A 13,812-nucleotide genomic window follows, 5' to 3' on the forward strand; every position below is an offset into this window, starting at 1 on the left:
TTCACAAGCAACAACATTACAATTCTGTTTCATTTTTAATCATCACTAATAAGGGCACATTATGCGCGAGGAGTACTTCTTCCTGATTACATTTAGCTGCTTGAGTAAAATGTTAAAATGCAGGATATTAACTTATCTTGTAGGAATTAAACATTCATATTTAACATTCATATTTAACATGTATTATTTCCTACAACTGTTTTACTGTCTGCATACACGTAAGATTAACAGTATAGTGAACCTCTATGTTTTTAATAATTGTATTGACTTGTTATTTTATATTTAATTTGTTTTTAGGGTGACCTTTAAACATCTGTTGCAGGTACAGATGAAAAAAAGGCTCTTGGTTAACTCTGGTGTATTTACAGTAATATTCATTAATGTGCACTGTCCCTGCTAGATCAAAACATATAAAAAATAAAATAATAATAATTAAATGATAATATTAATCTAAAGAAAAGTAGAAAAAATCATTTAAAATGTATGTAAAAAATAAAAATAAAGAAATAAAGCAAGTGAAAAAATAGTCAAAATATTTTAAGTCTTTTCGATGACTTGGTGTTGAGAGCTTTACATTTGATCAATTTCTACTTTGTGTTACGTTAACACTTTAAATGACTAAGTTGGGATGCTTTAACAGTTAAATCTGCAGCGTGAGTTAAGGTCAAGTGCCGAGAAGAAAACGACACCAGCAGGCTTCAGTTCTTCACTGTCGGTCACAATTAGTGGTTTTTCCAGAGAAAAACACATTCCTTGACCCGAGTCCAAGAATAAAGGCGGTTCGAGTGCAACGCTGTGGTGACTGCAGCGGGGGGGGGGGGTCACTGAGGGAGGGGTCACTGTGGGGTGAAAACAGGCCCAGACCAAGAGTAAAACTACATTATTTCCACCTCAGTGCTGAGACAGCAGACTGAAGTTGAGTTGAACTTTTTTTGAGGTGAGCTGCTCTGTCGTCAATATAAAGCTGCAGGGATGAAGTAGTTTTGTAGTCTGACAATAAAGTGAGCAGCTCCCTGGTTCCCTCCACAAGAGACCAATGGGACTGTTTCAGTGGATTTTGATGTATTGCTAAAATTAAGCTCTGTTTCAAACAAACTTTTATGATGCTTACAGCTTATAAAGGAACTTCATCACGGTCACATGACTTCACGTCACCACCGCTAAGCTAAAGGCGGCTAATGTTGGGCTATAAAGGAACTACAGCACGGTCACATGACTTCACGTCACCAGCGCTAAGCTAAAGGCGGCTAATGTTGGGCTATAAAGGAAATACAGCACGGTCACATGACTTCACGTCACCAGCGCTAAGCTAAAGGTGGCTAATGTTGGGCTATAAAGGAAATACAGCACAGTCACATGACTTCACGTCACCACCGCTAAGCTAAAGGCGGCTAATGTTGGGCTATAAAGGAACTACAGCACGGTCACATGACTTCACGTCACCACCGCTAAGCTAAAGGTGGCTAATGTTGGGCTATAAAGGAACTACAGCACGGTCACATGACTTCACGTCACCACCGCTAAGCTAAAGGAGGCTAATGTTGGGCTATAAAGGAACTACAGCACGGTCACATGACTTCACGTCACCAGCGCTAAGCTAAAGGCGGCTAATGTTGGGCTATAAAGGAACTACAGCGCGGTCACATGACTTCACGTCACCACCGCTAAGCTAAAGGTGGCTAATGTTGGGCTATAAAGGAACTACAGCGCGGTCACATGACTTCACGTCACCACCGCTAAGCTAAAGGTGGCTAATGTTGGGCTATAAAGGAACTACAGCGCGGTCACATGACTTCACGTCACCACTGCTAAGCTAAAGGTGGCTAATGTTGGGCTATAAAGGAACTATAGCACGGTCACATGACTTCACGTCACCACCGCTAAGCTAAAGGTGGCTAATGTTGGGCTATAAAGGAACTATAGCACGGTCACATGACTTCACGTCACCACTGCTAAGCTAAAGGTGGCTAATGTTGGGCTATAAAGGAACTATAGCACGGTCACATGACTTCACGTCACCACTGCTAAGCTAAAGGTGGCTAATGTTGGGCTATAAAGGAACTATAGCACGGTCACATGACTTCACGTCACCACCGCTAAGCTAAAGGTGGCTAATGTTGGGCTATAAAGGAACTACAGCACGGTCACATGACTTCACGTCACCACCGCTAAGCTAAAGGTGGCTAATGTGCTAATGCGCTAATGCGTGATGACGTTAAGTCGTCTCATTTAGACACTTGTTAGCAACTTACATGACCCAATGGGATATTTACTGATGTATTTTATATAAAAATTCCTTCAGCTTCTGTTAACCACAGATCTTATTTCAGGCTTCTTACAAAAAAACACTTCCAAAAAACATTGATTTTAAGACGAGTGAATAGGAAGTGCTAAAAGTAATTTCAGGGTTTTCAGCTCCCTATGTTCTCTATCATATTTCCACATTACTTCCCCCTCCTGAGTAGCTCTCCCTCTACTTGGGCAGCTCCAATCTGTTCTCATTCATAACCACCTCATTCTGGGCCAAGAAGAGACCATTTCCCCTGTTAGTGCATCATCTTTGAGGTCTTAAGCTCCCCTGCTGCAAACGCATGGCTTTGTTCAAAGATGAAGGGCAACAGGAGAAGGAAACGAGGAATACTGGGGCAAATTGATTGGAAAGCATGACCTGGCAGACAGCATTGGCAGAAGGGAAAAGGGTGAGTGCTCAGAGGGAGTGAGGGTAAGAGATAGAGGGGAGGAAGGTTGAAGGTGAGGAAGCAGCTTTTTGTCTGAATTGGGCTCACCGTCTTTGGCAGCCTGGATCTTGGAGCCTTTGTGTTTCCAGATGATGCTGGGAGGAGGAGAGCTGATCACGTTGCAGACGATGGCCGCGTCATCGCCTTCGTTAAACTCCTGAGGGCTGGGGGCGCTCTCAAAGGTGATCTTTTCTGTAGAGAGGAGGGCATACATCACACACCTTTATAAATACTTAACCTTTCACACGGACACTGGGAACCTTTTGTAGATTGCTTAAAGTATGGTTGACTGTTAAGTGTTAAAGTAATTAAGGTAGGTAGGCAGGTTAGACAATTCCTCTAAAAGTAGACTGGAATGTGAATTAAAAAAACAAGTAATCCGAAATAAAAATAAATGGACATTTTATCAAAATCTGAACATGGACTATATGCAATATCCGAACCGCAGGAATAACAACATTTGGAAGATGCGAAATATGGGAAAAGTATTTTGGAGCTGAAAGGAAGTCCTGGACTACAAACTGAATTCTACAGGCTTAATAAAAAAAACCCGGTTCGGTATAAATCCTCCCAAAAAACATCTAACTTTGAACATTTTTATATTATTTGGATATAATATTTACAAAATGATGATTCCCTCTGATTTTGAAAATCATATCGCAATTGCAGTATCAGTAAATATAATGTAAGTAGTAGTTTCTTTTCACATTTTACAGCCCTAAATGGATGCTGTATTTCTTTAAGTGTTAACCTCACTGACCAAAGCTGTAACATCCTTCCTCTTAAGTGTTTAAGCATCTCATAAATCTATCACTCATAAAGAAATGCATAGTTTATAAGAAGTTGTCTTGCCTGCAAATATAAACCCATAAAAGCAAACCCTTGAGTCTTATCTTAACAACGGGTCTGAAAAGTATGTTTAAGTAATAGATTAAGCTTCTCAAAACATACCGGAGAAGTCACACAATGAATTATATCTAAATTATACTAAATGTTCTTTGCTGCCTGGATAAAAACCCAAAGGAAGTAGCTATCAAAACCAATTAGTGGAAACAAAAAGGGTAATTTCTGGAGACGGAGTGAGGTCTGCAGTAATTGCTGTGAGGGCGTCTGTTGTTTCCTGTGTTTTCCTCCAATGTTAATTACAAAAATGCTCTGAAAACTGTTTTCTCATAATGCTATTTCTGTATTGTTGCACATGAGTTTAATAAAGCTGAGACTTACGGAAGATCTTCACTTGCACCGTAGCCTGCGCCTCCTTGTCTCCGTTCTTGGCGACACACTTGTAGATGCCGGCGCTGTCCACGTTGGCGTGGTAGATGGTGAGCGTGGACATGGTTTCATCTCCGCGGCTCACGATGATGTCCGGCCTGTTGGGAAGGATCTTCTCTCCACTGGGGGAGTACCAGTCGATGTCTTTAGCATCTCCCGTCACTGAAACACACAGAATGAAATGATAGTGAGGCAAGGAAGAAAGGAAAGGACGTCCAGAGCTGCAATATATATCATAACATTTAAGTTGATTGAAGCTTTGTGTAATCCTGCGAGCCTTACAGAAAACACAGCCTAACTTTGAACGTCTTTTGAGTCACTTCTAGACGAGCTAGCGGGACACTTTTATTATTTCTATGTCATTGGGGGGATACCAGTCGATGTCTTTAGCATCTCCCGTCACTGAAACACACATAATTCAATTATAGAAAGGCAAGGAAGAAGGGAAAATAAGTAAAATATGATAATAGTAAATCGATTGAGAAAATACAGAAAAAACAGCCTAACTTTGAACATTTCTTGAGTCACTTCTAGACGTATTTTCCTGCCTCCTTACCCAACTTAAGCTACACATTGTATTGGTGTTTAACCATTTGAGAGAGCCAGAACCACAGCCTTTGCAAAAAATCTGCATTGTAATTCAGGAGGTAGAATAAAAACCTAATAACGAATAGATTTCCATCTCCAATATCAAGCTTCGTGGTGCATTAGTGGCTATACAATATATACAATCTGATCTGATTGACTTCTGTGTTTCAAAGCAATTTCTTCTTGACATAAAACATCCTCTTCTTTGGAGAATCTTTTGTGCACTTCTCGACACGCCAATTGGACATGGTTGGTATCAATTTGTTGTTGGACTTTCTATTTTCAGACAATATCAGGGTCTTCACTCCAGCTTAAGAAAAGTCCATCGAGGCTATGAATCATACAGAGTCTAACAGAAAGATTGTCTAACTTTGAAAGTCTTTTGAGGAACTTTTTGACAGGAATGGAATACTTGGATTTTGTAATTTGCATTTTATTTCTGGCAACCTTGCCCAACAGTAATCAGCCTCAACTTTGGAGAGTCTCTAATTGCACTTCTAGAAAAGCCAATAAGAAATGTGTTGGTATCTATTTGTTGTCTTATTTTCTAGGTTTATATGATATGAGGATCTCTGGATGCTAGCGGGATAATTTTGACAGCAATTCATTATTTGGATTTATCCTTTTGCCTCATTTCTTGTCCTCTCAATTTAGCCTAATTTGAAGGCACATTTTAATGCACTTCTTGACAAGTTATTGAGACATGGTTGGTATCAATTTGTTGATAGACTTTTTAGTTTTTTTATGATATTAAGATCTTTATCTTTAGTGAGAAGATACAAATATGTCCAGGCTGTGTGCGATCCCAAAACAAAACAGCCAACATATGTTTTAAATTGAAAAACATAGCATTTTGTTTGATGTTTTAAGTAGTTTTGCTATCTCCTGACTTGCTTGATAATTGGATTGGATTTAAACCTCCACTCAAATATGTACAGTATACATTTAATTGATATTCATGTAGTTCAGAATGTATTATCTCGGCTGCATTTAAACTTTAGAAATGAAATGTTATGCTGTATGCAGTTCAATCCCAGATGTATTACACCATTGATAGCAAACTACTTTAACAAGTTTAAGCAATCATCTGAGCTTGCATGCTTTTCAGCGAGTACAAACTGACTCAAAATGAAAGATGAAACAAAAATAGTCATCATTACTTCTACAAGTCAGAGAAAAGCTGATATCTAGAACTTTTGGGTTGCAATGGCTTTGAAACATTACATCAAATCCCAAATCCCTGCAGTACACATATTTTCCAGATCAGACTAAATATGCTCACTTCAACATAAAAAGGTTAGTATGTGAATTATTTCTATTAGAGGATTATTCATCGTTGGCATCTTTCGCTGGAAGAAAAATCCCATCATGATCACTTTTTAAGTCGAGTGCCATCTGAGACATTTTCCCTGACGCATAATTCCATCTCATCTCTTCAGGAACACAAAGAGCCTTAAATGCTTTTAGACATCCTCTCCAACGGGATGATTGGCGTTCGAGCTGAAGACATGTTCTTTCATCCAACCAAATAATAGATATCACTCATACCATAAAATTAGCTTCACATTGTACCTGCGAGGAGATAATGAGCTTTCATCGTTTCATGGATGTCTTGTCAGGTCTGTAGTTACTTTTTTCATTATACAGTAATTTTAAAGGGAGTCACTTTGTGGTGAAATGTGGTTTGAAGATGTTTAAAAGGTCGGGTTGGGATCGGTATAAACTCAGAGCGGATAGTTACGAAAGGTCTGAAAAAAGAGAGGGGTGTCAAGAATGTGTTGAGTTACTGATCAGTGAATTCACGTTTTTGGATCATTTGAGAATAGCCATATTTTTTTAAAGACTCATCTTCCGAACATTCATTTATTCTATATTAACATTGCAAATAAACCTTTTTAAAATGTTCTTATTTGTTGCTTAACATTTCTAGATACATCCTCTCCAATGGGATGATTGGCGTTCGAGCTAAAGCCATGTTCTTTCATCCAACCAAATAATAGAAATCCCTCAGAGAGATAAATTAGCTTCACATTGTACCTGCACGGAGATAACGAGCTTTCATCGTGAACCTTTTCTGGGTAGCAACAGGTCTGGAGTTACTTTTTTTTAAATATACAGTGATTTTAAAGGGTGTCACTTTGTGGTGAAATGTGGTTTTTAAGATTTCTAAATTGTCGAGTGGGATCGGTCTGAGGTCAGTTGGTAGAGTAGGTAATTACGAAGGGTCCGGAAAAAGACAAAAATGTGTTGAGTGAGTGCATGCACATTTTCGGATCATTTGGGAGTAAGTAGGCGTATGTTTTAAAGACTTTCATCCCCGGACCATTCATTTATTCAATACTAACATTACAAATAAACCTTTTCAAATGTTCTTATTGGTTCGTTAACTTTTCTTGATGCAATTTGCAACAAAGTCTGCTTTAAAAGGTAATGGGCCATTGCCCACATGGTAATGTCCATTTTTAAGAGTCAGGTCGCTCAGTTTAAGGAAATATATTTCCTTAGTTTTACAGTGGATGAGACAAACTGCATTTCTAGGTACCATTTCATTTTGTAATTTGGTTGAAAAGAGCCGTTAATGTACATATTCTGCAGTGAGAGTGTGATTATAACTGTGACCCAATGACTGGCATGCTTTTAATCGTGTAGAAAATGTTCTTTGATGTCAGACAGCTGACCCCCATAATGCAAATACCACCTGTATCTCAGAGAAGCTGACACCTGCAAATGTTCACTCAAGCAGTGAACACAACGAAAGACCTTTCCTCATTATCTCTTCATACTGCTTCTCTTTTCCACCTCTGTGTGAGCCTAACTTCCCATTACATCCACAGAAAAGACAATTCATCCTTTAGTATTGTTAGATAAACTAACTTCTATCATTATTATCTAAATGAATTCTGCCAGTAAGTTCATACATTTGCATGAGGTTGACTGAGGTTTGCTTGACGTCACTCTTACCTTCGCAGAGGAAGAACTTGGACTCTCCCACGCTGATCTCTCCCTGTGTTGGCGTGATCTGCACCTGGATGGCGGCTGGGTAAAGAGAAAGAAGATGGAAACAGAATATACATTAGTTTCTGTGTGCAGCGAGAAGAATGTTGACAAGAGGGCAAAGCACAATAAGGCAAGGCTCAAAATCAAATTGCTTCGCCTGCTCAAAAGAACAGATATTTTCCCAGCATACCCTCTATGAATGAAATTCTGGGATGATATTTCTGTGCTCACTAGAGTGCAACATCTGCGTGCATATGGGTTAAGGGTCTAGATTCTCTACAGGGACATTGTTGAACTGTCTGCTTGTTAGCGGGCTCACTTGTTAGGGTTATATTATACACAGAAGGCTTTTCTAACGGTGCAATCAGACGTGCATTTGTCATATATTCAGTTGGCTTCTCATTATGCGAGAAAGAGGCGGGTGTTTGTGGACTTCATTACCATTGCTGACCCTCTAAGGAAGTAGCAAGCATATAGCAAAGCTGGGGATATTTACTCAATCAACAACATCATGTATTCAGAACACTACTATTAGCAAAATAGTATTTTATTGTATTCTGGCAATTTTATAGAAAGTGGAAATCCTGCTCTTCCACTCTTCAGTATCTGTCTTTCCTAAAACTTGAACCATGGTTACTCAAGTGCACTATCCATATTATTCTGATGAACATCTACAGCAGTAAAAAGACCTTAATTGAGCTAAACGATAATAAATTGTTAGCATACAAAATAAATCCAGTGGCGCAAATATTATCCCTTTCTTCAAAGACGATTTACACTTTCTTTAAAGTCATATTTTTACTTTTAACACTAATCTCTGGTTTCTGAAAAATTCACTTTGGTGTTTGGTGTAGAGTTAGGGTCTTTTTAATCCTTACGATACCAGTTTAGACTGGAATGAAATGGGCTACAAGCTATACCGATAAGCCAGGTTTCGCTGTAGATCTGGACTTCGAGTGGTTCTTGTTTGCGTTTCTGACCATTTTAGTTGGACCTTTATCTTCTAGTTAGGGTACAATTTACCATGAACAACTTAATGTTCACTTAATAGTAAACCAGATGTGCCCAAATGTGCCCAAAGCTTATTCCGCCTGGACTTTTTTTCCCTAAATCTCTCTAAAAAGGTCAATTTTCACTTGTTTTGCCTCAATCTTGATACAGGGTACTTATTATATGTTATAGTTTGGATTCCTAAAGCTTTTAGGCTACTAACCCATCATTCAAGGGTGGTTTTCACTATAAGTAATGGGTTTTTGTTAGGCGGAGGTAAGAATTTACCTTTTTTACTATGTTCCATCTGAATGTACTCTCACACAGAAACATCTATATTGATTCTGACACGTTTACATCCATCTCACAGATGTAACCTTGCTTTGAGAAAAAAGATTATTAATTTAACCCTTTTAGAAGTGAAGTTATAGTCATTTGTTCTGGGCATGTCATTTTCGAGCCTGAAACCTGAAAAACAGGCTTGGGGTCTAACAGGTTAAAGTGGGGTTGTCAGAGGAGGTCATATGAAGCTATACAGTTTGCCAGAAACCTTTCCAAAGTAAAAGCTAATAATGAATCTTGTTCCTTTGAAAATCAACAGCTCTTTATCTAATATCTGACGAAATCAAAGCGAGGCAATGCCTGCCACAGACACCCTGTAACAGCATTCAAATACAAACTAAGGTAACTGTGTGGAAAATGATCTAATTATCAAACGTAATATGTTCTCAAGAATGAATGATTTGCATTGGTAATTAGTCTGGGGTAAGATGATCCTCAGTATATCAGTAGCACTATCTGAGGATTTATTAAGGCGCCTTACAGAGTCATTGCAGGGAGCTCTGGTTCTCGTTTACCCCATCCTGCTTCTCCTGGCAGATGATTTACGATGCCACAAATCAAAGAATATCCTTTTCTCTAGACTTAACTCTCAGCCTCAGCCTCAGCCTCAGCCACAGCCTCAGCTACAGCCTCAGCCTCAGCTTCAGCCTCAGCCTCAGCCTCAGCCTCAGCCACAGCCTCAGCCTCAGCCTCAGCCACAGCCTCAGCTACAGCCTCAGCCTCAGCCTCAGCCTCAGCCTCAGCCTCAGCCTCAGCTTCAGCCTCAGCCTCAGCCTCAGCTACAGTGGCACAGGTGAGATTCAGAAAGAGTACAGAGGAACACCTGCTGTGTGATTCATCCTGCAGGCAAATTAAAATGCTTGCGTATTCACGGAAAAGTGTTCAAATCTGTAATCAGATGCTCGATGCGAAACGTGCATGTGTGAACCCGAATGTCAGGACATGGGATGGGTTTTTAAATGTGACACGATTAAATGTAAATCTCTCTTCAGTGATGTGCAGCATGGAAGCAAAGCAGGAATAATCGTGAGCCGGAGCTCCACGGAGAAATCCCGCTGAGCCTTCAGCTCGATCGAGGCAGTCTCGGCCCGATTCTCTCCAGGAGATTCATGGGAAGTCTTTGGAAGAACTCGCCTGTTCAAAGACAGGTAGCTAAGCATCCTGGCAGCACAAAGAGACAGCGCCGCTTCACGAGGCGACGATTTCATAGATGTAGAAAGCTTGACTGATTAGAGGCAGTCACAGCGGCGTGTCTTTCCTCCACTGCACACATCACCATTATTCTGTGGAATCGGTCCTGGTATAAACCCTGTGTAATCCTGCATGAATGCATTAAATAGGCATGGTGGTGAAAAGTGTTTAAGAGTTTGTTTGTTTAATGTTGGGCAAATTGGAAGCTTTTAAGAAAGATATTCATGGAGGGTTTTGTTTTCCTTTGGTGGATACACTTTGTCATTATAACCAACGACACCACCGCTAAGCTAAAGGCGGCTAATGTTGGGCTTTAAAGGAACTACAGCACGGTCACATGACTTCACGTCACCACCGCTAAGCTAAAGGTAGCTAATGTTGGGCTCTAAAGGAACTACAGCACGGTCACATGACTTCACGTCACCACTGCTAAGCTAAAGGCGGCTAATGTTGGGCTATAAAGGAACTACAGCACGGTCACATGACTTCACGACACCACCGCTAAGCTAAAGGCGGCTAATGTTGGGCTATAAAGGAAATACAGCACGGTCACATGACTTCACGACACCACCGCTAAGCTAAAGGCGGCTAATGTTGGGCTTTAAAGGAACTACAGCACGGTCACATGACTTCACGTCACCACCGCTAAGCTAAAGGTAGCTAATGTTGGGCTCTAAAGGAACTACAGCACGGTCACATGACTTCACGTCACCACCGCTAAGCTAAAGGTAGCTAATGTTGGGCTCTAAAGGAACTACAGCACGGTCACATGACTTCACGTCACCACCGCTAAGCTAAAGGCGGCTAATGTTGGGCTTTAAAGGAACTACAGCACGGTCACATGACTTCACGTCACCACCGCTAAGCTAAAGGTAGCTAATGTTGGGCTCTAAAGGAACTACAGCACGGTCACATGACTTCACGTCACCACCGCTAAGCTAAAGGAGGCTAATGTTGGGCTATAAAGGAACTACAGCACAGTCACATGACTTCACGTCACCACCGCTAAGCTAAAGGAGGCTAATGTTGGGCTATAAAGGAACTACAGCACGGTCACATGACTTCACGTCACCACCGCTAAGCTAAAGGTGGCTAATGTTGGGCTATAAAGGAACTACAGCACGGTCACATGACTTCACGTCACCACCGCTAAGCTAAAGGTGGCTAATGTTGGGCTATAAAGGAACTACAGCACGGTCACATGACTTCACGTCACCACCGCTAAGCTAAAGGCGGCTAATGTTGGGTGTGATGACGTTTAGTCGTCTCATTTAGACACTTGTTAGCAACCAACTTTTTTACATTCACCATGGGGGTATTTACTGACGTTTTTTATGTCGTAGAGCAAAACCTTAAAACCTCTTCAGCTTGTGTTGAAACTATTTCAGGCAACCAAAACCAACCAACCGACAACCAAAAGCATGTTTAAAAAAACATTGATATCCAGACGAGGGGACAGGAAGTGGTAAAACGCTGACTCATTCCCTTGTTTTAGGACTCACTCCTTCACCTCCTTTGCTACATGAACAAGAAAAGTACCCACGGAAAACGTTGGCGTGAGATGAGAATCTGAACACCGACAACAGATGATTTTATGTTCCTGGTGAAGGAGAAATATTGATTCATTTAACGGTGAGAACAGTATGTCTCTTGTGGTCATACAAATATTGATTTGCTGATAAACACATACATGACCTGGTCTTTCTTCTGTTTGCCGGCTTTAGGGGAATGAAACAGCACCGTGTGTGCTTTCAAAGGCTGGAGGTAGATACAGAGAAAACAGCGTATCCATTTCCTTCCCTCATCTGGTAAGATCAGGGATACCGCGCTGCAGACTCTAGCTAAGACTGGGACAACTGGCCACGAATCGACTGATCATATCTGCAGCACTTAAGACAACAAAGGGGAGTTCAGGCGGTGTGGGAACGAGAGCTATTCCCAGAGCAATCTTCTCGGTGTATGTCTCTAAATGGCCACTCGTGCAGTGTTTTTAGGATAAGGTTCTTGTTGAGTCTAATGTGTAAAGCAAAAGTGTGTCGCTGCTCAGGTTTAATTACCAAACAATACTTGATCGCATAAAGAAAGATTTGGAAGAAGGACTTTTCCTTTTCAGATAAAGCCTTGGATGTGGCCTTTCTTGTTGTGTCTCGTCTGTTAGTTTTGTTGATGTATTTTGTCATTTCCTGTTTTATTTTGTACTTACCTCTTGTCTTTCATTGCAGGCCCTGTTTCTTCCTCCCCCTGTGTGTTTTTCCCGCCATCATCAGTGTCTGCCCCGCCCCTGATTGTTTCCACCTGTTCCCACTCACTAATAGTCCTGTCTCTCCCCTGTCCTGTGTCAGCTCGTCTTGTTTGGTTCCATGGATGCTCGTGCCAAGCTTCAACTAAGAAAGGTCTTTTCCAGTCTAGTCAGGTTTTGTTATTTTGTTATGTTTTTTTTGTAAACTTAAGTTAATCTTAAGTTCTCCTTTTGTTACGCTTGTTTTTTCCTCCTTGTGAGCGCTTTATGTTAAATCCAGTACCTACTCTGTTAAGAGGGATTTTCGGTTTTCTTGGAAATTAAAAAGACATTTTTTCCTACATTCAAGACTGTCTCTGGGTCGTGCATTTGGGTTCTCCAGTTTGTGTTAAGGTCGTGACATTTCTGCTGATTCTACTCCTGTTGAATTAACACTAATAGAAAAGTATTCTCTATTTAGACAAGGGAAACCTAACCCTAACCCTAACCCTTCCTTGAGCTTGAATTATTGTCTTAATGGACAATATTAAGCTAAATAAATGGAAGGGAATCATAATATTTGGTTAAAATATATTCTTATTAATGTAGTAAATCATTCGAGACAAAATGTCGCCACTCGACTTTTAAATCATACTTAATTGAACCAAAAGCAAGATTGTGAGGACTGTACTGACAGATTTCCCATTTTAAAATAATCGTTGTAAAGTGATATGTAATAATTGCAATATTTCTTTCTTTTGAGAGTTGTGTTACATTAGGATGGATTTGTACTGATGCTTTACCAAATGGTCAGCAGTTATGTAGAGGATGTAGCTTGTGGTGTTGTAAATATACCAATACATGCACAACTACTAGCGTTATCCTCCCAGTTTTCATCAAAGCTCTGGAATATAGAAAGACCTGAGATACATTGATGAAAACGTGAAGCATGAGCTCTGAGTCAGAGGAGATGTGAGGGGAAAGGGCGTTGATTAACAGAGGGGGAAAAAACGAGGTGTGAGGAGAATGCTTCGATGACGGATGATGTCTCCACATGTTCGATCAGGACACCAATCTAACATCCTCACTCTCCACCTGTAAGACTCCACAAGACTACGATAGCTGGATATATTTGTCGGCTGTTTTATTACATCAGATCAGTTGGGACCATCCTCCAAACTTTAAATTACAGAAAGAGCTAATCAGTGCATTCCTGTGAGGTTAGTATGATATACTTACTAACCTCATAAACTCATGAAACCAGCACTGTATGTACTTATGACATATATATACTTAAAGAGGCCCTATTATGCTGTTTGGGGGTTTGTTCTATAGGTTTTGGTGCATGGTCTGCAAAGGCTAACATTTAAAGGTGGGGTAGGTAAGTTTGAGAAACCAGCTCGAGATCTCTAGAATTTGAAAATACACAGCCGGAAGAAATCTGCTACTTCCTTACAGAGCCCCTCCTCCAACACA

The 13,812-nt window shown here is 40.4% G+C and overlaps 1 protein-coding gene across 1 annotated transcript in view; it reads right to left on the reverse strand.

Moving 5' to 3' along the window:
- The window catches only part of LOC117479890 (neural cell adhesion molecule 1-like), a 297,483-nt gene that overhangs the window by 87,129 nt on the left and 196,542 nt on the right, over window positions 1-13,812 (reverse strand). Inside the window, 3 exon segments of the mRNA XM_034127005.1 lie at window positions 2,787-2,930; window positions 3,963-4,172; window positions 7,560-7,634. Of these exon segments, the coding sequence (XP_033982896.1) occupies window positions 2,787-2,930; window positions 3,963-4,172; window positions 7,560-7,634 (429 nt within the window).

The sequence above is a fragment of the Trematomus bernacchii genome, unplaced genomic scaffold (assembly GCF_902827165.1).
Source record: "Trematomus bernacchii unplaced genomic scaffold, fTreBer1.1, whole genome shotgun sequence".
Taxonomy (NCBI): Eukaryota; Metazoa; Chordata; class Actinopteri; order Perciformes; family Nototheniidae; genus Trematomus; species Trematomus bernacchii.